The sequence below is a fragment of the Astatotilapia calliptera genome, chromosome 5 (genome assembly GCF_900246225.1).
Source record: "Astatotilapia calliptera chromosome 5, fAstCal1.2, whole genome shotgun sequence".
NCBI classification, from domain to species: domain Eukaryota; kingdom Metazoa; phylum Chordata; class Actinopteri; order Cichliformes; family Cichlidae; genus Astatotilapia; species Astatotilapia calliptera.
The window spans coordinates 21,015,859-21,043,057 of record NC_039306.1 but is presented as its reverse complement, the minus strand read 5'-3'; the positions used below and the strand labels follow the sequence as shown (position 1 = coordinate 21,043,057).

The window sequence follows — 27,199 nt, the reverse complement described above, 5'->3', positions numbered from 1 at the left end:
GTCTGCATGATAACACATAAATGAGCGTCTCACATTTCGTCCACTCTCTCCAGGGTCTCCTATGTCTCCTTTCTCGCCTGGTGGCCCTGGCTGACCAGTCTGACCCTGAGTGCAGCATCAATCAAAAGGTCTGTTAAGTGAACTTTCAAATGAGGCAATTTAAAGGTTGCGATTGAAAACTTAACTTTAAAATATGCTTCAAAGAGATTTGTCATACCCTCAGTCCTCTTTCTCCTGGCTTCCCTGGAAGTCCAGACTCACCCTGATGAAAAATTAAAGTAAAAAAAAGAAAATGGCCAAGAGAAAGGATGGAACTACACCTAAATATTCATGACAGAAGGATCCTTTCTTTGTGGATATATATGATGGGGATGATATTCTAGTCAAACAAACATATTATAAAAGGTAAAAAGAAAAAAGAAAGAATGTGAAAGAGCGGATGTTATACTCACAGGAATGCCTTCATCACCCTTCTCTCCTCTCTCCCCCTAAAAAAAACGGGATTAATAATTTATTTGGGTGTGAAGCTCTGTGGCATTAAATTTCAAAATCGACACTAACCCAGTAGAGCATCTGAAGAGAGTACACATGCACAAAAGAAAGGCACTGGACATGTCATGAATACATAAAGGGTACTTGTTTTTACCTCTAAAACGACCATTAGAAAGAGGCGCATGTTGAAAGAAACAGAAGAAGGTTGCTGTTGATTTTTGATTACAGCACTGAGAGCAACATGGACAACCTTAATATCTTAAAACAAAAGTATGGAGTAAAGTGCAACAGTATATGGACACCTACACATTACACCTACAGGAGCTGCTCAGCCATGAAAACCCATACCATGAAGGTCCCGGCACACAGTTATTGTGCTGATGTTAATGCGCAAGGAGGTTTGAAGCTCTGTAACTTTTCGTAGCTGAGTTGCTGTGGTTCCTATATCTTTCTGATTTCAATAATTGATTGTGTTGTATTTTAGGTGATTGTGGAATATCTCGCAGGATAGAAAGTGACTTGTTAAGGTGTGGCCCAATACTTTTATCCATATAATGTACTTCACTGTGTAAGGTAAACCAGTGAAAGAATAAAAAGAGTATAAAAGTTTCAGTAGAAGCTATAGTTTCCCATAGAGGCTGGACCATATGGTTGATATTATAATAAGAATATTAATGTGGAACCAGAAAACATTTTCCATATATCATAAATTTAGATTATCAACTGATTATTACACTTATTTTAAGTACAGAAAATGTATGTCAACAGTCCTTTCTAAATATATTTACACTGTGGAGTAAAACTTAAATTATCACTCAAACCTACATCCTATTTGTAAACTCTTGAAAAAAAAAAACCTGTTGCTTGTCACAGTAAAGGTCAGGTAGTAACTTCATCCAAAACACCGCTCTGACCTGTTTACCGGGAACGCCTAGCTTTCCTGGGAATCCTGCGCGTCCATTTTCTCCCCTCTCTCCCGGTTCACCTGGATCTCCCTAACAAACAGTTAAGAGGACCAGATAAACAATCAAGCAGACACTAATAAACAAAAACAACTGAAAGCATTCGCAGCAGGCCTCTCACCTTGGCACCTGGCCTTCCGCTAATACCAGCGGGCCCCTGAGGGAAAAGCATATGTTTATGTACTTTTGCTCTGAGAGGTTTGGGAATGACAACAGGTGGCACAAGGGAATGCTCCATGAATAACTGATGCTTGTGTCAGGAATACATCACGGCAGCTGTAAACAGTGCATCTGTGCCCTTTGTAGCTCTGATAAAGAGAAGTTAGGATGACTTACTCGCTCTCCCGGCTCTCCCTTAGGTCCTGCAACACCTGACCCTCCAGAGCCCGGAGACCCCTTACAGTATAAGAAAAAAAATCAAAAACCATTATGAGGTACGGCAAATGATGAACATTTAAAAGCAATAATTAACATATTTTTCTCACTTTCTCTCCTCTCTGCCCTGGTTCTCCCTTTTCTCCTTTCGAACTCTCAGGGCCAGGTACGCCTCGCTCCCCCTGCGGGTGAAAAGCAGTGGAAGTTACACCCATGAACTCTGAGCGAGCTCCGCTAAAATGAAAAGTTGTAGGAGATGCGATTTTACACATTACCTGTTCTCCTTTCCTCCCTGGGAGACCTTGAACCTGCATGATTTAAATAATTCAATAAAGGCTTGTCATCATACACATAGACTGTCATGAATATTAAGTGTATATCCAAAAAAAACGCATGAAGAAATGAATGTATGTGATGATTTTCTCATGTCTGATTGCTCACAGTTCTCCCAGGCTCTCCTCGTGCACCGTCATTTCCCTGGGAACAGACATGTTCACTTGTTCTTTCATCTTTGCTTTGAAATTCATTACACCAGATTATGAAACATTCAACGGCAAAATCACGTTCCTATTGACCCGCTGCCTCTCATATCATTGCACTTAATTATATCAGTCTCACCTTTTCTCCTGGCGGTCCACTGGGTCCTGGTAAACCCTGTTACAAAAAGGAAACACCATTTTGTGAGACTCCTAATGCAGATGATGCAACAAGCATGAAACGGAAAGGCACACAGATGCCATTAGCCAATATAACATAGCAGTCTGTCACTTACTCTTACACCTGCTGGTCCTGGAGGGCCTGGCTTCCCTGAATCTCCCTGAGGAGGCAATTTAATTCAGAAAAGAGTGAAAAAAATCTTTTGAAAGCACAAGATGCTAACCTGTAACTAAGACTACAAACTAAACCAGTACTCACTCTTCCTCCAGTTTCACCAGCTGGTCCTCTCTCCCCCTACAAACATAAAAAGGTTCAAATTCAACACATGCTCTTTCGGTGAAAGTTTCCCTGTATTAAATCAGCACATGCAATCAACAGAGTCTTACTGCCATACCTGAATAACTGAAAACATTACAAACCTTTTTGGGGTGTGCTCGAATACGTGTGGGTAAAACGATGCACAGCATCAGTGGTACCAATCTACTGAGCATCAGTGACATCACTAAGGTGTCTGCTGAGAGGATACTAAAAATCCTTCCCATCTGACAAGTGATAAAATGGCATCATCCATCATAATTCATGACTGTTTCTTTTCTCGGGCTCTTTGATATACAGTATCATTTTATGACCTCGTTACTTATTCATTCATTCAGATTTTTTTTTTTGTGAGTAGCATAAAAGGACTCCAGCTGTTACATCATCACGATTATTTTTTTTAAATGAATGTTGAATCTTATAGAAAAGGGGCCCCAAATACTGTGAAAAGTTATCTTGATCCATATAACAGAAAGACGAATAAACAGTGACACAAAGAAAGATTCAGTCTCATGTCATGTGACTCACCCTATCTCCCTGTGATCCAGGCTCACCTGGTTGCCCTCTGTCTCCCTATCAGGAAAGAGAGTGATAGAAGTCATTATTCTTTTGGAAAAATGGCAAAAGTTTATTTTTTTCCCTGCCATCGTCTTACCTTGCTGCCAATTTCTCCTGGAGGCCCACGGGGCCCCTGAAAAACAGAAACAAAATGTTCAACCCTAAATTTATCAGCTCCACTGAGGGGGTTATGAATTTATTTCTGTTTCTAATTACACTGTTTCCTAATTAGCAGGATTTCTCAGCACCCAAACATGGCCATTTAGAAAGCATTTCCTCAAAACTCTCTAACTGTAAGGCACAGAAGCCCTTTTTTCACATGTATTTATTTATCTAAGCCGCCTTCATCATCCTGTCTGTTCTTTCTGATATTTACTGCATAAAATGGATACATCTTCATCATACTGTACTATGAGCCATGCTTTTTAAACACCCATGTGTCTGACCTACCCTGTCCCCAGGTTCCCCATTTTTGCCTGGAGGTCCAGGTTGTCCTTCGGCACTGTCACCCTGAAAAATAATCACAGGCCTGTGAAATAAACACATTGCATCACTCTTAAACCGACTCAATAGGCAACTACCTTCTCCCCTTTTCTGCCCTCAAGTCCTGCAGGTCCTGGAGGACCCCGAGGTCCCTGAAGTCCTGGAATACCCTGATAATACAAAAAGCAATTAGTAAATGCAAAATATGCCTTGCTTGTACACAGAGCCAACCTTCAAAATAATGTGTCAGCACACTGTCTGCGATTGACAGCTCTTACAGGGGAGCCCTTCTCGCCTTTCACTGCCACCCCGCTGCCTACTCCTGGAGGTCCCTGTCAGCAAAAAGAAATAAAAGGTGAGAAATCATTCTGCTCGTGTGGTCCTTCGCAGTGAAAGGACAAGTTGGTGATGGTGTGACTCACCCTCTCTCCTGGGCTTCCCTTGTCTCCCTGTAGAAAAAAGTGGAGGAGGAGAGAGAAAGACAGATTGAGAAAACAACCGGGGGGAGAACGAGGACTCAGAACATTGTTACTCTATAATAGGTTTCCCAAGAGACTGATGTGCGTCATGTGTATGCACACAAACTCACAGGTTGATCTGTAAAAAAAAACCCCAAAAAACAAACAAAGGACGTCTCTGCTGTTTTATGTATTGTTTTATTGCGGTCATAAGCCGCTACTTTTTCCCCCACACTGTGAACACTGCGGCTTATACTGATGTGCGGCTAATGCATATTTTTTGTCATGCGGCCAAAAACATTTTGCCTGGTAACAGTAGACCAATAAAATTGATAAGTAGTATATATACGTATATATTTTTACCGGTTGTTAAGAGACGTTGTAATGTTGTTTGTGCACCGTTCCGTAAAAAAAACACAACATACGCAGCGTAATTTGTGTGTTACCGATACGTACGTATACTTAAAGGTAGCCGTGTTACAGCCGCTGTTTGAGGAAAAAAAGCATTTGCAGTATGTATTTTTGTATGTTACCATAACGTTTATGTTACCTTACGGATTAAATTAAACGTTAAAAATCCTCACGTGTAATATTTTTGTGCAGATATCTCATATTACAAGTGAAACGCATACGGCTTAAAATCCGGTGCGGCCTGTACAAGTGCAAAATTGATTCTTTCTAGGATTAGAGCATGCGGCTTTTCATCAGGTGCGCTCTGTAGTCCGGGATTTACGGTACCTTAAAACTAAAGCAGATTGACATAATGCAATGATCTGTTAATAACGCGACATTCTTATAAAATAACTGAAGAATTGGAAACTTTGCTGGGAAAGAGAATAAAGGATGAGATTTTTCTTCATTATTTCCCAGTGGGTCACCACAGCTGATCGATCTGTCCCTTTATCCCCAGCCAGTGACCAGTGAACACTATGATAGACAGGGTAATTCATGTCCAGACTTCAGACTTCGCAAAATCAAACAGCATCAGTCTCTGGGGCGATCGTGGCTCAAGAGTTGGCAGTTTGTCTTGTAATCAGAAGGTTGCCAGTTCAAGCCCCGGCTCGGACAGTCTCGGTCGTTGTGTCCTTGGGCAAGACACTTCACCTGTTGCCTACTGGTGGTGGTCAGAGGGCCCGGTGGCGCCAGTGTCCGGCAGCCTCGCCTCTGTCAGTGCGCCCCAGGGCAGCTGTGGCTACAATGTAGCTGCCATCACCAGTGTGTGAATGGGTGGATGATTGAATGTGTAAAGCGCTTTGGGGTCCTTAGGGACTAGTAAAGCGCTATACAAATACAGGCCATTTAGCATCAGTCTCTGTTATTGAATATGAAAACTGGATTTTTAATACATTAAAAGAAGAAAAAAGACCCGAGACTTTTTAAATATGGAGTGGAAAACTGAAAAGTAGAAACCTGGATAAAAACCTCCAACCAAAGAAAAACTGCCCAAGGATTTCTTTACATATACAGCCAATGATTGATATTCCACTGATGAAATATGCAGGCAGCTCAATACTACCACCATGTGTGACACTCTGACAATAACAGTTTCTTGTTGGAGAAATGCTCCACAGAGTTCATAAACCATATCCAACAGCTGTTTTCCCAGTAGGAATGGAAATAATGGAAAGAACTGAGTGAAAAAACTGTACCCACCCAAGTATATAATGACCAGTATATAATAAGCTTGTATATAAAAACAGAGCAAATATTCATTGCATTTGAAACTGCTGCTGTTTCCTTGTACTTGTAACAGAGCTAAGGGAAACTGACTGGGTAGTTTCAGAATCAGAATCAGAATCAGAAAGGGTTTTATTGCCAAATGTTGAGCAGGTTTACAACATTAGGAAATTGCTGCGTTGCTTAGTGCAAACATACTGTCATAAACGCTTAAATAGATATAAAAATAAAAATAAGAATTAAAAGTGCTAAGTAGATAGTTTAAGATACGTTTTAGCACCGATATGGCAGAGAACAAAACTTCTGCACAGAAGTCAACCTGGCGGTCAGTGTTTTGCACTAGGAAAGGATGTGGGCTCATACATACATGAGACATGAGTAAGGGCACTTTAGAAATCTGATGTCAAAAGAATTAACTATGGAAATCTATTTCTTTTCTTAGTAGAAGCGAAACAATGCAGGAGAAAAACCTTGACTGAAAGCCCTGGTGTTCCTGGTATTCCTGGGCGACCATCCTGGCCTCGTGTCCCTGGAACTCCAGGTTCTCCTTTGGTGCCGTCCCTGCCTAGCCGACCTGGTATACCCTTGCCACACAACAAAAACTCAAGTCAGTACATATGAATGATGGATGACCATACAAACCATTTTAACTACACCTCTTCTACACCTAAGATTTTACAGGTGACACTTTGGCCCACTGTGGGTTTTAGGATTACACTGGCTATTTAAAAGAAGTTAAAGAATGCTGTGAATGTCAACATAAGAAACATCCTGACTGGTTATCTGGTGCTTTTCTTACATCTGTTCCTGGAATGCCTGGTTCTCCTTTCCTCCCTGGAAGACCCCCACCACCAGATGTCACAGAACCTGGTTCACCCTAAAATATCAACAAAGTGCAGTAAACAGTGGAATAATAATACTTCACCTTTTTTCTGAATTGGAAAAAAAAGGTTAAGACGTTTTTAAGCTCACCCTTTCACCTTTATCACCCTTGGGCCCCAGTGGTCCTGGTGTTCCTGGTTCACCCTAGAACAACAGAAAACAAAGGAAACACTGCAGTTCAAACCCGGTCACCAACAACTCTCTGGTACAGGACGGCTGGGGCTACTTACTGGGTTTCCTCTGACACCAGGTAAGCCTTGTGAACCCTGTGCAGTAAAAAAATAAAAAAATAATAATAATAAGTAACAGTATTTTATTGACTCGCTGCTAACAAAATCATAAACACTCAATCTGTGGGTTCCAGTCACTCTACTCACAGGAACACCTGCATTTCCAGGGGCACCTGGTCGCCCTGGTAACCCTGGATTTCCATCAATACCGGGAAAACCCTAAAGAGAACACGGCATATTAGTTTGCTTCTGTTTTGGCTGGTTTGTATGGTTTAGAATGATTTCAGCTACACTTACTCGCTCTCCCTTTTCTCCTTTTACCACTAGCGAAGGGTCAATTGGGACACTTTGGCCTGGTGTTCCTGGACGACCTTCAGGGCCTCTGGGGCCATCTCTCCCAGGCAAACCATCACGACCCTGTATGAAGATTGCTATTTTCAAGAAAGAGCTAGCATGGCGGTGGACTGCAAACCGACATGCAGATTTGCATTAACCATAGGCAGGCTAAAGCAACTTAAACAGCACAACCTGTGTAGAGCTGCCAGTTAACACGTTCAGCTGAGCCAACACTGTTGTGAGCTGATATTGATTTGCTGGATTTGCGACAGAACCAGACTTTGTGGCCTGCCTGGACTGACTTTACACTCAATAACTGGACGCTTGCTAAAATGTCATATCAATATCCATTTGCAGTAACACTGCACTACTGCAATGCCAAACTGAATCATCAAGTTCAGTACAATTAAATGACTCACAGGCTCTCCCTTGCGTCCATCTGCACCATCTCTGCCTCTCTCACCCTGTGGGTTCAAACAAAGGAAACAGCATCTTAAAAGCTGAAGAACAAGACCACTGGAGAAAAAAAAAGTGCAACTTCAGCTCTTCAATACCTTTTCTCCACGTTCTCCCTTGTCACCCTAAAAGAAAATTAAAAAATAACACCAAAGATTTAGAAATTACAATATGAACGGCAACAGAAGAAAGCTCTTGCTTTTATCAGTTACATAATTAACAAGCAATTAATCGGAGCAGCTTACATCAGTCAGTTTGTGGTTATAGGTTATAAAATGTAAAAATACAGCATGACGGTACACAATAACTTACCAGAGGGCACTGAATGGTGCACTCATCTGTATCTTGAGTAGTCTAAAAAACATCAACAGAAACAGCTGAGATTTAGACTTTAATTCTTATCACCGTTAAAATAATCGACACATATTCACTAATGTGAGTGTTACAGATGTTTAAATAGTTACTGGAAAACTAGCTGTTTTGTTTGCCTTCTTCTTTTTTTAAGTACATGTCAGTCCAGATCACACCAAGCTTAACTCCAATTCAAGATTGTAAACAAAATATTTTTTCTGGTTTCTTCCCACCTCTTGCGCTCTGGCAATACCACAGAGCAAGTCGGCTAGATTAGATTGTAGCGTGTTCAGCTGCGCTGGATAGCTTGTATACAAGAGGTTGTTGTTGCCATCTGACACAGCCTGATACAGCTCCACAGTGTCTGCCTGGTCGACACCAACAGCTAGGACTTTCACACCTAGCAAACATGCAAACAGAAAAATCAACAGTATTTGTTTGCAAGGCAGAAAAGATCATGTCTGTAGTGTACTGCAATTGAACAAACTATTTGTGGAATTATTTTGTAAGCATTGTTAATTAATTAAATTGTTTATTAAAATTTGATATGCCAAATACTCGGCATATCTCAGCATGATGTGCAGTGTGTCCGGCTCTGTTCAAGATGCTTTCAGATGTTTCATTCTATTAATGGTTTTCATTTATTTTTAGATTGAACACATGGCTTCCTACATTTTTAGACACACTTTTGTGGTAGATATGTCCCAACTAAACTGTTCCAATTCTGTCAAATATGCTGCCTTCATAGGGACCAGGCAGTAACACCCATCCAAGTTAAAGCAGCTGTCATTCTATTATATTCTGTTAATATTGTGACTTCATGTCAGTGATCCTCTGAAAGAAAACCTGTAGCTTTGAGACTGCTGGCTGCAAGGCTCAGGTCGTCATTGGAACGTTTGTCAGCGATGATGACAACAACACCAGGGACCCTTAGTCTCCGTCCAGCTGATGGGGTCAGGACATATTGTCTGGTGAATGTTACCGCCTCACCTGCAGAGGGTGACAGGCAATATCACAAATGTCATCGCACAAAACAAAGTAGCTGCTCAGATGGCACTCAGTAAGAACATCAAAGGACTGTCAGAAATGATAAGGAGAAAGACAAAAATCCCAACCGATGTTGCTCCCTGGGCTTTCATCAAAGGGTATGGACTGAATCTCTTGAAGAAGGGTGTCAGATCTGGCATGGCGATTGAGCAGGAACCATATTTTGGGTCTAGAACCATATACTACAACCCCAATCTGAAACAGATTAAAAAAAATAGCCCATAAGTAAAAGCTAAAAAAGGACTGGAAAAAAAACAGTTGTGCATTTCCCTGATCTGTTGTGAGACTTTTTTTTGACAAAAAGTACCTGTGTGTTGAGGGCTCCAGTAGTTATGAGAGACTCTGCTGTATTTGTGAGGAATTCACGTAAAGGTCTTGCAAGATTAATACGATCAGTGGACGCAGGTACCAGAAACACCACATCTAGAGACCCAAGCGCACACACTGCAAACAGAGGTGTGTGTCGGGGTTAGTAAGCGATGCATTCTTAAACAAAAGCATATGAAAGAACATGTGTTTGTTTTACCAGGGCGTCCAACTACAGAGCTTTCCCCTCCTAGTCCACTTGCAACGTTGGGTTGCAGGCTAAATCGATATCGAAGGCCCAAACGCAGCCCGGGCACCTCATAAGAGCTAGATGAAGCAGGCAGCGTGACGGACAAGACTCGACCACTATCTGAGAAATGTGAACAGTGGGATTAAATGAAATGCATAATGTTAACAATGCAAGCATGTAGAAGTTGAAACAAAACAAAAAAGTGAACATGTATACCGCGATGCCTTACCTGATTCTTCTCTCCAACGAAGAATATATCCGGTGGCACCTTGTAAAGGACTCCAGCCTAGCCGCACAGAATCCTGGGTAACCTCTACCACTCGTAAAGTTGTGGTAGGCAATGAAGGCGGGGTATAATCACCAGCTGTGTGCATTCAGATGTAGTCAATTTATCCCCTTTATCAGTCAGTTTTGTACATTTCAACGGTTTTCTGTGAAATTTGAGATTTTGCAGCAAGGCTTCACAGAACCCTGCATATTCCTGAAGGTTTATGTTAGCACCAATCAGTATTTGTGAATTACCTCTAAAACACATTTCCTGCAATTATATCCAAAAGTCAGGACTCACGTGTGGTAACGCTGACAGATACCGGGGCTCCCTCTCTGTTTTGGACTAAAGCCATGACCTGCACCTCATACTGAACTCCAGGGTCCAGCTGGTCTAAATCCACTGCTGTCACATCTCCAGCTACCAGCTGACTCCTCTCTTCACCACCTACAGCAAAACACAGCAAGAGTGAGTGATCTAAGAGAAACAAGCTTTTATAACACCTTAATATCAGAAGAGACAAAAGAAGAAACAAAACCACACACCATCTGTTCTCCTCCAAGACACACGATAAGATGTTGCTCCCTGCATGCCAACCCAGGTGACTCGGACAACCTCTCCGCGGCCCTCCTGGACTTGCAGTGATGTCACAGTCCCAACCGTGGACTGATCTGGTTCTGTGAGTAGGATCAGGAAATACTAAGCATTGTTTACTTTAAAATATTCCAAGTAATCCACACTCACAGCTAGGTTTATGTAAAAAGATACACTTTGCACCTGTTGTTCTGGGTATTTGGCTGATCTAGTGAGATACCTGTTTTGACATCTAGAACTGCAGGAGTCCCTTCTCGAGATCCAGTCAGTGTAGAAACCTGCACTGTGTAAGCCGAATCTGGCTGCAGTCCATCGATAGTGTAGGTAGAAACACTGGCATCAACTTGACGACTAGTTTCGACTCCTGCAGCGAGCAGAATATTGTTTGACACTAACACATTCTTTTATTTATTAATCATGTATGTGGTTCCATGTAAATGCATGCATTTGCTTTTAATGCAAATAATTACAAACCATCATCACGGCGCCACGTGATCTTATACCCAGTTGCCCTCGAGGAAAGTGTCCACGTAATGCGTATTCTCTGAGGCGTGATGTCAAGGACACGAAGTCCAGACAATAACCCACTTTGGGGATTGGTCTGAGTAGCCAGCGTGGCCACCTCTCCAACACGCTGATCAGCAACAGCTGCAACACCAATTATTAGTGCCTCATCTGGCTGCAGGCCTTCTAGGGTGAAGGCCGTGAGCTCCGCTCCCAGAGTACGGGATTGTTCTGCACCTACAAAAGGGAGAACATGGGGTTACAAAAAAAATCTAAATTAATCAAGCTAAAACAGAGAAGAAATCTAAACGATTTTTTATATATATATATATATATATATATATATATATATATATATATATATATATATATATATATATATATATATATATATATATATATATATATATATATGAGATAATATTTATATACATAACACTTACTGTTGCCTTGTCTCCAAGTAACCCTGTACCCCGTTGCTCCGGTAACACCTGTCCAGGTAATTCGAATTCTCCGACTATTTGCATTTATTACTCTCAGATTAGTCACCCTTCCCACAACTTGCTCTGCAATCATTAATAAAATGATTAATAAAATATAGCATCACGGTACTTTTAAGGAAAAAACTGTGGATAAAGCCTGAACTTCACAGAGGTCCATTCAGGGTCCAAGGTTTTCAAAGATAAAAAACAAACAAACACATCTGCCATTGAGTCAAGTGAATGTGATGATCTTTTTGTTTGTTTGTTTTTTGTTGTTGCTGAAATTGGCAGGTAAAAGAAAGACACAGGAGAATCAGAATGTCAGTAGCTTCCCAAACTCACCTGGTTTGATATTGACAGTCACCGGGTCTCCTTCGTTTTCTCCCACCAGTGCCGTGACACTGACACCATACGAGACCCCCACTATCAGGTCTCTGAGGTCAAGGGTCGTCTGGTTTCCAGGAATGAGTCGTACTTCTTCTGTTTGCGCTGACATGACATGAATCATACAGAAATTTTACCACCAATCATGTTTTTATTCATTTGGCAACAGAAGATATTGATTTGTTTTTCTTTTTAAATGACTAAGTTCAGCGTACAGTCAGTGTTCAAGATGATAACTCTGTACTGTGTGGCTCCGGCTACACCGGTCCAGCCAAGTCTGACAGTGCTGCCCAGATACTCCACCACTCGCAGGTTGGAAACCCTTCCCACTGGCTGTTCCTCTGCAAAATCAAGGGTCAAAGTGATTCTGGCACAATCAGCATGTTTATGACCCATACAGTAAATCCAAAATCAGTTTAGGGTTCAAGGCGGACCTCTGAATGTGGTGGAGACAGGTGTGGCTTCCTCACGACCTTCGAACAGGGTGTACAAGGTGAAGATATATTTTGTGTTTGGTTTCAGGCCTGTGAGCACAGAGTTGGTGGTGCTTCTTGGAAAGGACAGGCTCCGGACAGGGCCTCCTGAAGCACAAAAGAACAGTGAACAGGGATCAACTTTTTCTCACTCTATATATAATATCAGTGCAGTATATGCTTTCTGTTTCTATTTAAAGTTGGGATATAATAGAATACAAAACTAAAGCTGGCAAAGTTGGGAAAAAATCATAAGAATTTATTTTTTAAAATTTTGCTTTCATGGTATATGTATGTCTAACCTTCCCCCTCCCTCCACTCCAGCCGATACCCTTGAGAGGACTGAATGAGTCTCCAGGTGAGGCGGATAGAGGAGGGACTGGCGATAGCTGCTCTGAGGACCTGCTGCTCTTGACGCTCTGAGGGGAAAAAATAATACATTATGCAATATGTTTTGAAATGTTTATATGTACATGGGATGGCTTATTATGTTCTGTAATTGCATCTTCTGTTTAGAATGGCTGCAGACTTTCCATTCAGTATAAATAGTGGGTGACAAACCCACTTTCAAGGTACATTTGCCATACTACAAATTCTGTTCTTGCAGAATTACTACATGCATGGACTCCTGGAGCTTTTTTACTCCACAGTCACTAATTCACACACACATGCGTGCAAACACGCACACACACACACACACACACACACACACACACACTAAATAAGAGCAACTTATTGTTTTTGTATCTTGTGCCAGGAGGACTGAAAGACGCTTCTGCACTTAAATAGATGCCCATGATTACTGGACACCTAGTCTACCACGAGAGCTACAGCCACACACAAAGATCTATTCCCAGACACACTTCATATGGTGTCGTGATAGATTATTATAAGACTGAAAGTAACTCCATCGAACATGAAACTTGCCTTCTTTAAAGTTGATACAAGTACAATTTTTATAGCAGTAAATAGGGTAAGTACCAGGCATTTGTTGCGAATCAAATGTACTTGATTAACTGGTCATAAGCAATTGTGAGCACCTTCATAAAAAAAGACGTTCAGGTCTGTTTTAACAGATTCTCACAATCTTCCCAGGACATCCTAACAAATTCAACCACAGGTCAGACTGTGCAATGCTCAGAGAAACTGCAAAAAAAACAAAACCTCAGTCTCTACATGCCCCAGCTAGCATGTTAAATGAAAGTTTATGACAGTATAATCAGAAAAAGATAGAACAAGTATGGGTTATTTACAAGCATTGCCAGGGGAAAGCCTCTTCTCTCTAAAAAGAACATGGCAGTGTGGCTTAGGTTTGCAAAGTTGCATCTGAACAAGCCACAAGAACTCTGGAGCAGTACAGTGCACCACATTTGGTGACAACCAAACACGGCACATTAGCACAAACACAGAGGTGGAGGGGTGATTTTAGTCTCTTTTGACCAAAAGACCTGGGCACCTTGCAGTCACTGACTCAACCATAATGCCTCTGTAAATCAAAGTATTCTAAAAATAAAAGTCAAATTTGAGGCCATCTGTCCAACAGCTAAATTTGGCCATGCAACAGGACAAACACATCAGCAAAGCAACAACCAAATGTCTGACAAAAGATAATAATCAAGGTGTTGCACATTATTCTTTTTGATATAACTGGATATCTGAGTGGCTACAGAGCAAAAGTGAACATGGACATGCATGCCACTCTTAAACCATTGAAAATCTATCATTTGTACAGCAGCCAGTTGCAGTATGTTAGCCTGCATATGCAAATTGTACACGTTCGTGTCAAAACAGATCTTCGTGGTTGAGGAATCTTTTGTGAAATTGCATTAAAGCTACAGTGTCAAGAAAGCAGTGTAATGATTGACAGCTAAGTAAATCAGAAACAGATTTAATACCACACCTCCGCCCTGAGGCTGTCAACGTAGTGGACAAGAAATCATCACACAGGTCGGCAGCCACGAGACAAACAAACACGTTTCTCCAATGCTGTGAATGAGCACAGGACTTTTCTTGTAACTGAGCTGCAACTACATCGATGTGTGTCCGATAAAGGTCCAGAGGTCAAAGAAAAGTTTGATAATGAAAAGGTAACTTGAAGCTTACACACACAACAAAGTGCTTTAAGAGAACATGTTGTATACATCTTAGTCCTCTGATGGCAGAACTGAGCCACAAAAAAGTTTCCAGTTCTCCATTCCCATCACTCCACTGCTCAGTGTTGTGTCCCCACAGTGACTCAAGTAACACTGGTCCAAATGAAGAGACAGCATATGGGAACTGCTCACGAGAGGCAGATGGTGTGTGTGTGTGTGTGTGTGTGTGTGTGTGTGTGTGTGTGTGTGTGTGTGTAACGAGGGCGTAGGTGTGCTACAAAATGTTCCCCAAACAAAACAGCCCTAAACAGTAACACATGTAGACATTTTAAAATAGAGATAAACCGCAAGGAGGATTTCTATCGCTTTATTTTTCTCCCCATCTTCTTCCTGCTGCTGCACTTGGCAGGACAGGATAGAAGGCAGGAGCAAAATTCAAACAGCATTCTTTATGACAATTAGTTTCTAGAGAAACGGGAAAACTGGAAAGTAGATTGTTGCCCCAACGTACTGTGAGTCACTGATGGGATGAGAACAGAGGAGAAGTTTGGTGGTGTGGCAGACAACTGAAAGCACGCCTACCTATCTTGAATCTGGCCGTTGTTGGAGAGGCCTCTGTGTTTCCCTCGTACAGTGGGATAATAGTAACAATGTACTCAGTATCTGGCTGGACCCCGGACAACGTGTAGAAGTTGATGTCACCACCGACCTCCACGGTCTCTACATCACGACCTAAGTGAACAAAAAACAAAGACAAAGATGTAAAGATATGTGACGCAGTAAATAAATGCTGTTAAAAAAAATGATGTCTGATGTGTCCTTCGACCTGTAAACGGTCCCCAGACCAGACGGTACGCCCTCGCACCGCTGACACCTCGCCATCGCACACGAACACTGCCCTCTGACTCCGTCTCCACTGATAACTGCTGCACAACCTCAAGGCTCACTAGCACAAAAACATAAACAGAGAGACGTGAAGATAATGTTAAATAATGTTAAATAAATACTGAAGGTCAACACAAGGAGACAGTATCACTTAGATCAGGCACTATAATTTATCATTTCTGTGTATTTGTGGCAAACTGTACCACTTATTGTATTTTACCTGCTGACTATGGTCGCTCACATTACAGGAACATTATATAGCAGCGGCAAAAGGATTAACAGCAGGCGAGAGGACGAACTCACGTGTGCGGGCGTTGAGGACAGACGGGGATGCAGAGTTTCGTGGGAACAAGGGGTAGAGGTTGATGACGTACTCTGTGTCGGGCTGAAGTGACTCCAAGGTGACAGATGTGGAGCCTGCAGACAGTGTCCGCTCCAACAGCTGAGCTGCCGGCTGACCTACACAGAGAAGAGCAATTAACTAATAAATGCCCTAAGAGCAATCGCAAATTATACTGTGCGCTATGTTCGAACATTCAGACAGAATGTTTTTGCCTTTAGGGCCTCGCCTGTGCTTGATTAGTCTCGAGCATACTGAGAAAGGCCGTGTGCCTGTGCAGAATGTAGGTGTCTATCTTTGCCTGGTTTCACTGTATTATAAATGTCAAACGGTGCACTGTGAATAGGTAGGAACATCACTCCATGCTGCGCATGCTCACTACAATGCACCCATTGACGTGGCAGTGTAAGATTGACAGGGTGGCTTAGCGTGGCATTCTTCAGAAGAACTGATACTGGCACAGCATGTGGTGAGAGAAAAAGCTTATATGAGCCCTCGGGGCCCACTTTCCTCTCCTGAATCACAGCCTAAGCACCCACCCAGACCTCCTGACACACCCGGGTGCTATAAATGTGAAGACAAAATGACTCACAGTCCATGACATAAGCAAAAGTTTTCTCAGTCTGCCGAGCTTCATGATCAGCGATGATAAAATGTATTTGATATTTTAGGTAATTATAAGGTTATAAACATCCCAGCTGACAGCCAGTGCCTGAGGGAAGTTAGATGTTACCGAAGCTAATGTTGATCACACTGAACCCATACTGCTACACACCCTTTGCATGGCCCCTGGATGCCATAAAAAGTAACAGTTATTGACTAGTGTTGACTTCTTTTCCTTTTTTTTCATAATTCTGCCAAGGTTAACATCGTGGCAGGGCTATTCTGACATTATAGGATAAGAACGGATTACCAAAACAGGCAGGAAACAGAACAAATACATGTGTGCCCGACCTTGTGGTCCGTAGGTGATTCTGTAGCCCTGGACAGGAGTTGAAGGTTGATTCCAGCCCAGAGTGAGAGAAAAGAAACCTGCTTGCACCAAGCGCAGACTGGAGACACCTGGCAATGACCCTATGTGAAGAGAAAATGGGCTATTTCATATTGCAAATGGACCGATACTTATCTAGCGCTTGTCTACTTAATCTGAGAACTCAAAGCATTTTCTTATTACAAAGCTAATTCATGTATTGACACTCACATTGATAAAAGTGCTTTTTCCGATTCTTAGCCACTCTTAAACCAACATTCAAATGCTCACACTTTGATTAATGGATGAATCAGAGACAACTGGGGTTCGGTAACTTGCCCAAGGATACTTTGACATTCATAAGTGTTTTGTCAGCCTCTTGTGTCTCTGTTGAGTCGTTCACTTTGTACTCACTGGTCCGTTGCTTGGCAGAAACAGAGTCTCCCACACTGTTGGGGTACTGGGCGATGACAGTCACCAGGTAGTCTGTTCCTGACCTTAAACCTCGTGCAGTGTAGGTCCTCTGATTGGCAGTGACACTATCCTGCAGGTTGGGACAGGGGTGATCTTTGTAAACTGAGACTCCTAAAACACGTGTATGACTGAAAAATAAATCATCACCATCATGCCAAGGTACACAGAAGTGAATGCAATGCTTTGCTCTGCCACACTTTAATTTTTCCTTTTCCTTGAAGAAGATCCACCCATTAGACATGTTTATACTCAGCCTGAACACACATGCTTCTCGAGCAAAGCAGGATTTCGTCTGGCTCGTAAAACTGCAATTAACTGTTTCAGTGTAGGTCACATAAATGCACCTTTGCTCATTCTCTAAAATCCTTCAACACCTGAGGTCACGTTACCTCGACATCAGTGGAAGAAGTCATGGGGTGAAAGAAACGTGCGAAGGAGACTTAGAAGACTCGTTTGGCAGGTGACAGCCATATAAAAACAACAAAGTTCAAAGATGAACCACAAAATGCACATTTTAAAGAAATATATTATATACTATTAAATGACATAAATCTTCTTTTATTATTTTTTTCCTGCTGAAGAAAAGATCCTGTATAACTCATTTCTTCCTTTGTTTAATAAATCTTTTTGGGACCAGCATAAAATTTAATCCATCAGTCACATCCAATTCAGTGTCAGCTAACCTGATTAAAAAACTAATGATACAATAGAGCTGTAGATGTACAGTAACTAATGCAAATCAATTTATAGTGAATCTTAAACATACTATGATATAAGTAATACACTTTTTAATTGTTTAAGCTGTGTTTTACAAAATTCTAAACACATCAGTAGTTTACGGCAATAAATGAAAAATGAACTTAAAATGTAACGTTTATGCAATCTGCTCCACTTGTCAATCATGTTGATAATTTCTTGTGAATCATCAGGTGGTGTGTAAAGGTGTATCCTATACTAAAGGAAATAATAAAGGAAGCACTTCAATCTGATTATTTGGTCGCACCCCTGAACTCACCTGACGCATTTCTGCTATGACTGGTTGACCCAGACCAGTGAGTGGCACGTGCTGGATCACATAGGCACTCACAGGGCCCCCTGCAGGACTCCATCGGAACCTGAGAGAGTCAGACGTCTGGCCTATGAACTGCAGGTTGGATGGACCAACAAATGCCTCTAAGAAGAGAGGAGACACAGTTAAAATCACATGTAGTTTTACAATAATTGTGACAGTTTAATTTCTTTGAATTCTAAAGTTAAATATACCGTCGCTAGCATAATCGCCTCCTGCTTTCGTGCAAACTTGAGAGTTCACAAGAGGAAGCAGCGTGTTCAGCAGTTTGAAGTCCCCAACAAAGAAGGTAAAATCACTGCTGGGTTGGGACGAGATCTGAGCCAGTTCATTCCTGTCTGCGCTCTTTATGCCTGTTAAAAACAAAATAGTTGTCAAAGAAAACAAAGCACTTCACCTGAAGCTCTGGTATAATTCCAGATTATTCAGAATAACTGAGGAAATACTGCAGATAAAACACACACCAACTGCAAAAACATGAACTCCCTGACTGCGCAGCTTCTGTGCTGGCTCGTTCACATTGTCCTGTGACTTCCCATCTGTGATTAGGATCATGATCTGAAAGTTAAAGAGGGTCCATAGATAAAATTAGCTAGAACTGCTACATTGAATAGATAATAATTTATCAATCATAATGGTATAGCTACTCCTTAGACCTTTGGAACATCCCGAACAGAGGCGGGGTTGAAGAAGTTATCAGAGGCAAACTTAAGGCCGTCACCAGTGCGTGTGTTTCCACCTTTATAGTTTATATTTTGGACAGCGTTGACAAGCTCAGTGCCATTCAGGTAGGCAGTCAACGTGAACTCGACTCTGATGATGGAAAAATGTGCATTAATATACAATTGTGCACCTGCCATGTGTTTTTTAGTTGTTTTGTTTTTAATTACTCTCAGTCACCTCGAGGTGTCACTGTACTGTGCAACACCGAACCGAATCCCTGACTCGCCCACGGAGCTGGCGAATGGCTTTACAATTCCAGCCATAAAGCCCTTAACCTGCAGGAAATTAGGTCGGCCAATACTGGAAGAGCCATCAACCAGGAAAACTATATCTGCAGCTTGTACATTATCACACCTGTCTGATGGACATAAAGGACAAGAATTAGAAACAGCAACATAAAACATTATGTCTGTCAGGGAAGATGTGACAGTAAGGTAAAGTGAAGTTAATTCAAACAAAAGGCATTTTACCCTGAGCTTCAGCATGTTTCACAGAGCACAGCAGGACAGTTACAGTGAAAACCCAACTCCACATCTTCACAACCTGGGACACACAAAGAACAGGTAATATTATCATTAATATCATCTCTAAAAACAGTCTGAACAAATTACAAACTGTATATAGATATTTTAATATCATCTTCATTTCTGTTAACCACTATCTATTAATAGTAAACATCAACACTGAAAATCCGGTTTCTGCTGACTGACACTTTCTTCTTGTTCAGCTGGATTTCATTAGTCATTTGTTCCATAGCATAATTTGTGGGTAGTTCAATCCAGTAATTTGTCTGCATTTTCTTAGGATTCTAGTCATTGTTCCTGCCTATACCTGTTCTGACCTACCTGACAGCCTTTATTTCTTGTCAGCCTCATTACTTTGAACATGTTTTCCTGTAACACAAACACGTGAGGTCTCTTTTCTTATACCAGTCTGTCCTGCAGTCCAGGTTTTGCACTGCACCAAGAAGCTCTCACACCTGGTGAGAAAGTGTCCAAATACCTACCACCCCATATTACCTCATGGACTATTAATGTTATTCATCATCACTGAAGAGACCACTACACGAACACATTACGTGAACAAGAAGCCCTGAAAGAAAGCATTGTGCATGCACTTAGAAATTAGTAACCTTGTATACATGACTGAGTGTTGTTTTAAATATTATAGTGAATGATGACCTCAGAGAAAAACCCCAAAAAACCCTGTAAATCTGAAGAAGAAAAAAAGTAAATACTATATATAGCTCCGTTAACTAATACCAACCCTTAAACAACAAGATTTACATGGTATATTTTTTCTTTTTTTTACTTGTCATATTCTTGCATGTCTCTCACTAGGTATGGACTCCAAAAAGCAACAGGCTGATCTGTATGAGTCCACCTCTTGCATTCAGCAGTTTCCAGTAAAACAGCTAACGACCACAAAGGGAAAGAACAGTTAAAGATCAACAACACAGAGTGCCGTATTTCACACCCCCAGCTTTTCTTTATATGTTGGGAAGTGAGTTGACATAACTAAACAGCTTAGGTGGATTGTTTCACTATTACCTGTCTCATGCTAGCTCCACTCCGCATGCAGTTTGTGTGTTTGGTGAGTAGGTGCACTCACAGTGAGAGCAGGCAAAGGAGAAGCAAGTGTTACTTCAAATGACAGCAGCAAACAGTGAGCTGAGCCACCCTGGACAATTTGTAATTTTACTCATACAATAGCAATTCAGTAAATGTATATTCTTATATGTTTTAGTTTGTTGCACTTTATTTATTAAAGTAGGAAAAGCAATGTTTAAGTCAAGCCTGATGTTGCTTTAACATAAAAAAGGCATTAAGGTAGCTGCTTAAAAGGTTCAATCTAAGATACAACATGTCAGGTGGAAATTATTAATATTTAATATATTTTATTATGTGACAATATTGCACAGGCTCCTTTAGTTATTGTTAAAGCGTTAAGCAGTTATTGTTGCAAATTCCTTTTAAATATTGTGATATCATTTTGAGGTTATATCACCGACCCCTACCAGAGGCTATCCATCTTTTACATACACTCTACGAACCTCTGTGCATGTTGATCCTAAAAGAATAAAATGCAACCACCCATCCATTTGCTTCCACTTATCCTTGCTGATGATGGAGCCTCTCCCAGCTGTCATGGGGTAGGAGGCAGGGTATACCCTGGACAGATCACCGACCCACGGCACATTCAAACCCACATTCAATTTAGAATCATGCATGCCTTTGAACTGTAAGATGAAGCGTGGGTTACCAGAGGATACCCATGCAGACACAGCGAAAACATGCACACTTCATGCAGAAAGACCACAAACTAACTGGAGCGTTTGAACCCAGAACTTTCAAGCTCACAGCAAGAAAGTCTGCATTCATTCTGTGTCAAACAAAACTTCCCGTTCATGTTTCTAATTTACACAAGAGTTTGAATTTTTTTTTTAACAGCTGTCCTTCTCATTCTCTTCCCTCCACACACACCCTTCACATAACATGCATATTCAGAGCATACATGCTTCTGTACATGTGATCGTGCATCACACACCTTCCATCTTTGCTCAAAGGATAGTGGTCAGAAAAGACTATTTTTTACAGCGAGCATCAGATCCACTCTTAAACTTCACTAGTGTAACTCATGTTGGAGTTTGGCCATAAAAAAGCTTTAACGTATCTTTTCTCCATATTTCTCTTTGGCCACTGTATGTCTGAATGCAGATGGCAGATCCTTACAGACAATATGCACCATTCTGGAAAAAAATCCAACAGATCCTTGATTCACTTGTAGACCGTCTTGCAGCATTACTATTCTCTACAGTGTATCTCACTGTTATCATGTTTTGGTCATAAGAAATTTCCAATATGATTTTGGTGACAGCTTTTTTTAGGTGAAGAAATTCATTCTGGATGTGGGTGTGGAGTTTTCATGAAAACCTTTGATTCATCTTTGACGCAGTCAGGCACAGCATTAAAGTTACTGAAAATAGCTGACAGATGTTGAGCCAAAGACAGAAACATCAGATCTACTCTGTAGGGATATGGTAGCTAAAGTAAACACACAATATAATGAAGGAAACATGAAAAAAAAAAACATTTAAGTGGATCAAACCAATTACATATGTTGGTGGCAGGACAGCATCAGACTGGAGTGATTTTCTGAGCCTGAATGTAAAGAACAGTAACATTGTCTGACATTTGGAGACTTTTATAGCTTGGCATTTTGTTGCAACACTGACCAAAACCAGACTGACTATCAACGAGCTTTGATCAGAGCTAACCCACATGAAAGACACATGCTGCCAGACTTGATAAGACTCACAATAAACAGAAAACTTTTGCAGTACTTTGAGTATCAAAGCTACTTCTTATTTTAACCCTTACCATAAATAGATTATGTTACCTTTTAAATTCATTAGGAAAACAACTATTTTCTAATAATTGGAATTTAAATTAGTCTTAGCCTTGATCTGTCAGAAGCAAGCAGTAACCTCCTAAACCGAAAAATAATAAAGGCTACAGCTTCTTGACTAGCTCCAAAAGACACATAATCAACAGAGAGTGCTATTTTAAAAAGCCCCAAAAAACAGCATTGAAACCCATGTTTAAAAGGTCTACGCATAATTATCCCCTTAGAAAGTGGCTTAAATTTATCGGTGTGGCTGCTTTGATTGATTGGTGGTTCATCCAAATATGGTCACTGGCTGTGAACACAATTAACATTAGAGGCAGCCAAAGCTTCATTAAAGTTGAAGCTTCAATTTTTGCTTTGCTTTTCAGTTTTTATCATGTTGTTTGTTTAGGTAAGTTTATTTATTTATTTATGTTTTGGTATGAAAGTTTTTCAAGATCTGGAATATTAATTTGTCTATGTCTGCCTTACTTAGAAAGTACTTGGGGTAAACTGCTGTTTTAAATGGACTGCATAATTAAAAGTGACTTGACCATTGAGTCGGCAAACAATGGGTGACACCACGGTGTCCACCTTTAATTTACACTCTGTGGTCTGATGGTCACAAACTGCCATTTTGATTTATGACAGAATGTAAACCAGTCATATGATTGGTTAAATAACATACATGTATTCTTACTAAATGCAGTTTAAGATCTTGTAGCCGCACCTGAGGTAAGATGTTATATTGAGCTAGCTGGTAAAATTCCACATTGAAAGAAAGCTTTTATTATCATCGGATTGCCACACCCAGCTTCACAGCAGAGGCTTGCTCAGACTTCAAATAATCTAGTTACAGTTTATGTAAAGTCCAACAAAGAGTGCATCAACTTTAAGGTTATTCTTTAACATCTATAACCTCGTTTTGATTCAAATGTGCACTTTTCTAGGGACTTCTGGAGGAAAGTTTGCATTTCACGGTTCCTGATGTGCACACATGTTTAACTGCAGCAACTCTGAAACCACAAATCCCTTCTTAATACCTACTAACACCACCTCTAAAGCTCACTGGTAGATTCTGCTGTAATTATCTACTGTAAATACATCAGGACTCGTGCATTTCTACAATAACACTGCACAGATCTGCTAAATACTGTCCAGTGAAATTATTTTAAAAATGAAAAGAGACAAAAAATATTCAAGAATCCAAAGTTAGATAAAAACCATTAAGACACACCACACTGAGTTTTCTAATGTTCAAACACTGCTTGAGGCCAGAAGCTCATAATCACTGATAAATGTTTATTTTTGTCCGAAACACATCCCACATCACACACAGGAAGCTTAATATGTTTCAAATGTAACCCCTCTTTCCCTTTTCAAAAATCAAAGCATCTATTTTGAGGCTCTTACACCTACAAATTTAAATTATGTACCGTTAACTCCTACCTTTTATGTTATTTTTTTCACTGTAGGAAATCTATAGAAGTTCTGTTTATTGCTGGTTTTGTAAGCCAAGTTTTGAGACTATAGTCTATATTCCCAGCCTTTTCTGAAGTACAGTGGCTAACTTACCACTTTGTAATGCGATTTAAGATGTCACCAAACACGCCATCTTATGACTAAAAGTTGCACTAAATGTTAAATGGACTACAAACAATGGATTTTTCTTCTTCTTGCTATTCCCACGATACACTCACAAACCCTTTTCTATTTTCAGGCACAAATCTGTTCACATAAAGTCCTGGTAGAAATACTTCCAAGTAATTACTGCCAATTTACAAGCCAATTGTGGGGTGACCTATTTCTGAATGTTTTTTTGATAGATGTTCATCAAGTCTATATTAACAACGTGTCTAGTCTGGCTTCCACACCTGGAATGTGTAAATTATGAACTGGCTTATGGGCATGACCACACCCATGACTAGCCACTTGGCAAATAAACCAATCAAGAGGGTTAAAGGGTCAAAAGCTCAGAAGCTGACTGCTTCTTCTTCTTCCTAAACACAAGTCCCCCAAGCCGTCAGACTCCTGAACACTCAGTGACAGGACTGACACACACACCTTCATACACCAAGTTACTTTTTCCACAATGCTCAGTCTTTTGCACTGTCTTGTTCTATCTGGTGTTACACTGTCTTTGTTTTGTTTTTTTGCAATTTTTGCACATTGCACTTTATATAGTCCTGTGTTGATTGTCTGTTATATATTATATGTGGCACCATGGTCTTGGAGGAACATTGTCTCGTTTCACTGTGTACTGTACATGGTTAGAACGACAATAAAGCAACCTGACTTGACTTGAAGTCATTTTTAAAAAGAAAAAGTAATGTGTGCATAACAGCACAGACAGAGGAAGTAAAAGACATTTAAACCTGTGGAAATTGTTTAATACTCATCCTAAAGCTTCTGTTGGAAGTTCGTACAGGAGCTAGACTATGCTTTCTAAAAGCTACACTTTTAGTAGAGATGCCATTCTCCCAGGGGGGCAGCGGGACACAGGCCACTGTGCTGTGACAGAGAGCAGGATTGTGTAAGAGCCAGCATAACATCAGTCTAGGGGACAGAGAGCGACACAAGTGGACAAGGGGATGGAAGGATCAAACGGGGTGGAAATGTCACAGTAAATTACTCAAAGTCTCGAGCTAAAACGCTCAGGATCTTGTGTACTTTGTACCCAAAAGTTGATCTTGGCAACTAGAGACAAGCGCTGCTCCGAGGCCATTAGGGAATTAAAACAAAGAGGGAGGGCTAATGCAGACTTTTTTGACCCCTGAAGTCAAATATATCATCTCCCACTTCCAACAATAATGGTTCCTTTAACCAAACAAAACAAAAACCTTGTAACAGCAACATTTGAATCTTATCCATGACCCCTTGCTGTAACAAGTTTCAAAATAAGCTCCAGTCTTATCCTCCTATTTAAGCATCTCACTAGCTTTGTATTACTATTATCAAAAGCCAGACTGACTGCATCTGAGAAATGACAACATTCAATGAGAAGTTATCCGTCTCATTCAAAAGCATTAATGGACTGAGACAAGTCAAATTCACAGGGCTTATAGTTGGTTTAATCCAACATAAACACAGAGAAAGAGAAACCTAAGCACGAGTAAAAATGGGCCATTGTTCATAAAATTGTTAAAGCAACTTTCTTTTCCTAAAACCTGAATAGAAAATGCTGGACAATGCACACATTAAGCACACGCGGTAACCAGCAGCAGCAGGCCTTACTTGGGATGACACACTTGGGATGAGTCCAGAGACATCCACTACCACAGTGGCACGCCAAAAAAGTTAACCAAGCATGGTTGCAGCAATGCAGCAAATTAAAAGGAGAGAGAGCGAGAAAGTGGCAGGGTGCATGTGAGGCTGTGAGGAAGACTCTAATCACTCCTTATAAATATTTTCAGGCATTTTTTTTCTTTGCTGTTGTCTGAGCCAAACCACAGCAAAGAAAATGATGTCCTCAGAAGTAGTACAGACAGTTGAAACCAATCAAGATACAAAAGGCTGAGGAGGAAACGTAGGAGGGAGATTCTTTCGCAGCATCATGGTGTAATAATGGCCTCTCGCTATAAAAGTTCAGCTGAGGTCAAGATGTTATGAACGTCTAGTTCAACTAATCTAGGGATTTGGGTTCAGAGCAAAATTATGTTCTTTCATTCAAAAGGCAGTGGCGCTTACGATTTATTAAGACTCCTGTGCCTGATTCTCGTTATCATACAGAATACAGAAAAGCCAAGCATTTAAAAACACTTGTAATTATGAGAAGGGTGAAAATTAGGTGATGAATGTTCTGGATGTTCTTGTGCCAAGTGAAGCTTTTTTTTTTTCTGATGGCAAAGCGATGGGCTTAAAGGGGCGGTGTACTGGCTACAGTTTGGGTAATTCCCCCATTTGCACAGTTGCGCTTACCAGACTGCAAGGTGTGCAGAGTAAGTGAATGCAGTGCACACATGCATAGCATTCTTATATAGACTGTCATTAGTAGTCTTCAGTGTAGAAATGCATGCAAACTGTGCACGAACTGCACCCAAGCACAAGGGCTCCCACAGAACACAGTTTCCACTTATCTTACCTGGGGATCTCTTCTCCTTGCACCCGACTGCAGCCTGCCGCTCCCCACCTTTCCACCTGTGGCATATCCACCAGCCCTGGATCTCCGTGCAGTATTTTGACCACACAGACGAGAATCACAATCCCGGCGTCCAAAATCACAACTTCAAAAAAGGTAAAAAGCAATCCAGTGGAGCTCAAACGCCCAGATCCTGTTGCTGCATCCCGGTGGAGGACCGTCAGATGTGAACGCTATTTCTGAATCCCGAGGCAGCGCTGCTCAGCGTGGGCTGAACTCAAGCAGGAGCAGAACAGTCCAGACTTGCTCGGATGCCTGAAGGGGAGTCCTGAGCTCTCCCTTTCTGCTGCCTTTTTTTAACCTCATTCTCTTTTCCTGTCGTCCCTCCCTGCTGCTGACTGAAAAGCAGCCCATGCAACCGTTTACATGTGAACAGTAATCTCGTTACTTCTACCTGGAAAACTTCTGGTCACATGATTTTTATCCTGCTGTAGACCGACTTGGAAAAAGTTATGTGCACCGGTGGTACTATCACAAAACAAAAACAATAGTGACTAGTACTTAATGAAATATTTAGTTTAACTGAAAAATGTGTAACCAATGATCTCAGACTGTACATTAAAACTCCTCAACAAAACAA

General features: G+C 41.0%; 1 protein-coding gene across 6 annotated transcripts in view; it reads right to left on the bottom strand.

The window, feature by feature from the left end:
* col7a1 (collagen, type VII, alpha 1) overlaps positions 1-26,991 on the bottom strand; it is a 63,858-nt gene extending 36,867 nt beyond the window's left edge. For 2 of the 6 annotated variants that reach the window (XR_003272434.1, XM_026167995.1), the window contains exons 1-54: positions 26,563-26,991; positions 19,565-19,637; positions 19,272-19,452; positions 19,028-19,184; positions 18,836-18,929; positions 18,566-18,724; positions 18,318-18,475; positions 17,243-17,372; positions 16,813-16,932; positions 15,822-15,977; positions 15,460-15,579; positions 15,216-15,365; positions 12,843-12,959; positions 12,502-12,648; positions 12,283-12,408; positions 12,026-12,172; positions 11,645-11,767; positions 11,172-11,438; positions 10,918-11,061; positions 10,649-10,780; positions 10,404-10,550; positions 10,065-10,199; positions 9,806-9,955; positions 9,587-9,723; positions 9,348-9,474; positions 9,079-9,222; positions 8,466-8,632; positions 8,194-8,235; positions 7,980-8,006; positions 7,845-7,889; positions 7,387-7,506; positions 7,237-7,308; positions 7,090-7,125; positions 6,950-7,003; positions 6,777-6,854; positions 6,448-6,561; positions 4,265-4,291; positions 4,121-4,174; positions 3,941-4,012; positions 3,810-3,869; positions 3,457-3,492; positions 3,330-3,374; positions 2,745-2,780; positions 2,602-2,646; positions 2,448-2,483; positions 2,271-2,306; positions 2,105-2,137; positions 1,940-2,011; positions 1,791-1,850; positions 1,576-1,611; positions 1,407-1,487; positions 453-488; positions 218-262; positions 34-105 (exon numbers count right to left, since the gene is read on the bottom strand). Coding sequence is in view for 5 of the 6 variants with exons in the window: in XM_026167995.1 (XP_026023780.1) it covers positions 34-105; positions 218-262; positions 453-488; positions 1,407-1,487; positions 1,576-1,611; positions 1,791-1,850; positions 1,940-2,011; positions 2,105-2,137; positions 2,271-2,306; positions 2,448-2,483; positions 2,602-2,646; positions 2,745-2,780; positions 3,330-3,374; positions 3,457-3,492; positions 3,810-3,869; positions 3,941-4,012; positions 4,121-4,174; positions 4,265-4,291; positions 6,448-6,561; positions 6,777-6,854; positions 6,950-7,003; positions 7,090-7,125; positions 7,237-7,308; positions 7,387-7,506; positions 7,845-7,889; positions 7,980-8,006; positions 8,194-8,235; positions 8,466-8,632; positions 9,079-9,222; positions 9,348-9,474; positions 9,587-9,723; positions 9,806-9,955; positions 10,065-10,199; positions 10,404-10,550; positions 10,649-10,780; positions 10,918-11,061; positions 11,172-11,438; positions 11,645-11,767; positions 12,026-12,172; positions 12,283-12,408; positions 12,502-12,648; positions 12,843-12,959; positions 15,216-15,365; positions 15,460-15,579; positions 15,822-15,977; positions 16,813-16,932; positions 17,243-17,372; positions 18,318-18,475; positions 18,566-18,724; positions 18,836-18,929; positions 19,028-19,184; positions 19,272-19,452; positions 19,565-19,628 (5,169 nt within the window). In the remaining variant the exon portion in view is untranslated. The remainder of the gene's footprint in view (positions 1-33; positions 106-217; positions 263-452; positions 489-1,406; positions 1,488-1,575; positions 1,612-1,790; positions 1,851-1,939; positions 2,012-2,104; positions 2,138-2,270; positions 2,307-2,447; positions 2,484-2,601; positions 2,647-2,744; positions 2,781-3,329; positions 3,375-3,456; positions 3,493-3,809; positions 3,870-3,940; positions 4,013-4,120; positions 4,175-4,264; positions 4,292-6,447; positions 6,562-6,776; positions 6,855-6,949; positions 7,004-7,089; positions 7,126-7,236; positions 7,309-7,386; positions 7,507-7,844; positions 7,890-7,979; positions 8,007-8,193; positions 8,236-8,465; positions 8,633-9,078; positions 9,223-9,347; positions 9,475-9,586; positions 9,724-9,805; positions 9,956-10,064; positions 10,200-10,403; positions 10,551-10,648; positions 10,781-10,917; positions 11,062-11,171; positions 11,439-11,644; positions 11,768-12,025; positions 12,173-12,282; positions 12,409-12,501; positions 12,649-12,842; positions 12,960-15,215; positions 15,366-15,459; positions 15,580-15,821; positions 15,978-16,812; positions 16,933-17,242; positions 17,373-18,317; positions 18,476-18,565; positions 18,725-18,835; positions 18,930-19,027; positions 19,185-19,271; positions 19,453-19,564; positions 19,638-26,562) is intronic. The other 4 variants (XM_026167991.1, XM_026167992.1, XM_026167994.1 and 1 more) reach the window with 3 other exon arrangements.
* Between the last annotated feature and the right edge of the window lie 208 nt (positions 26,992-27,199).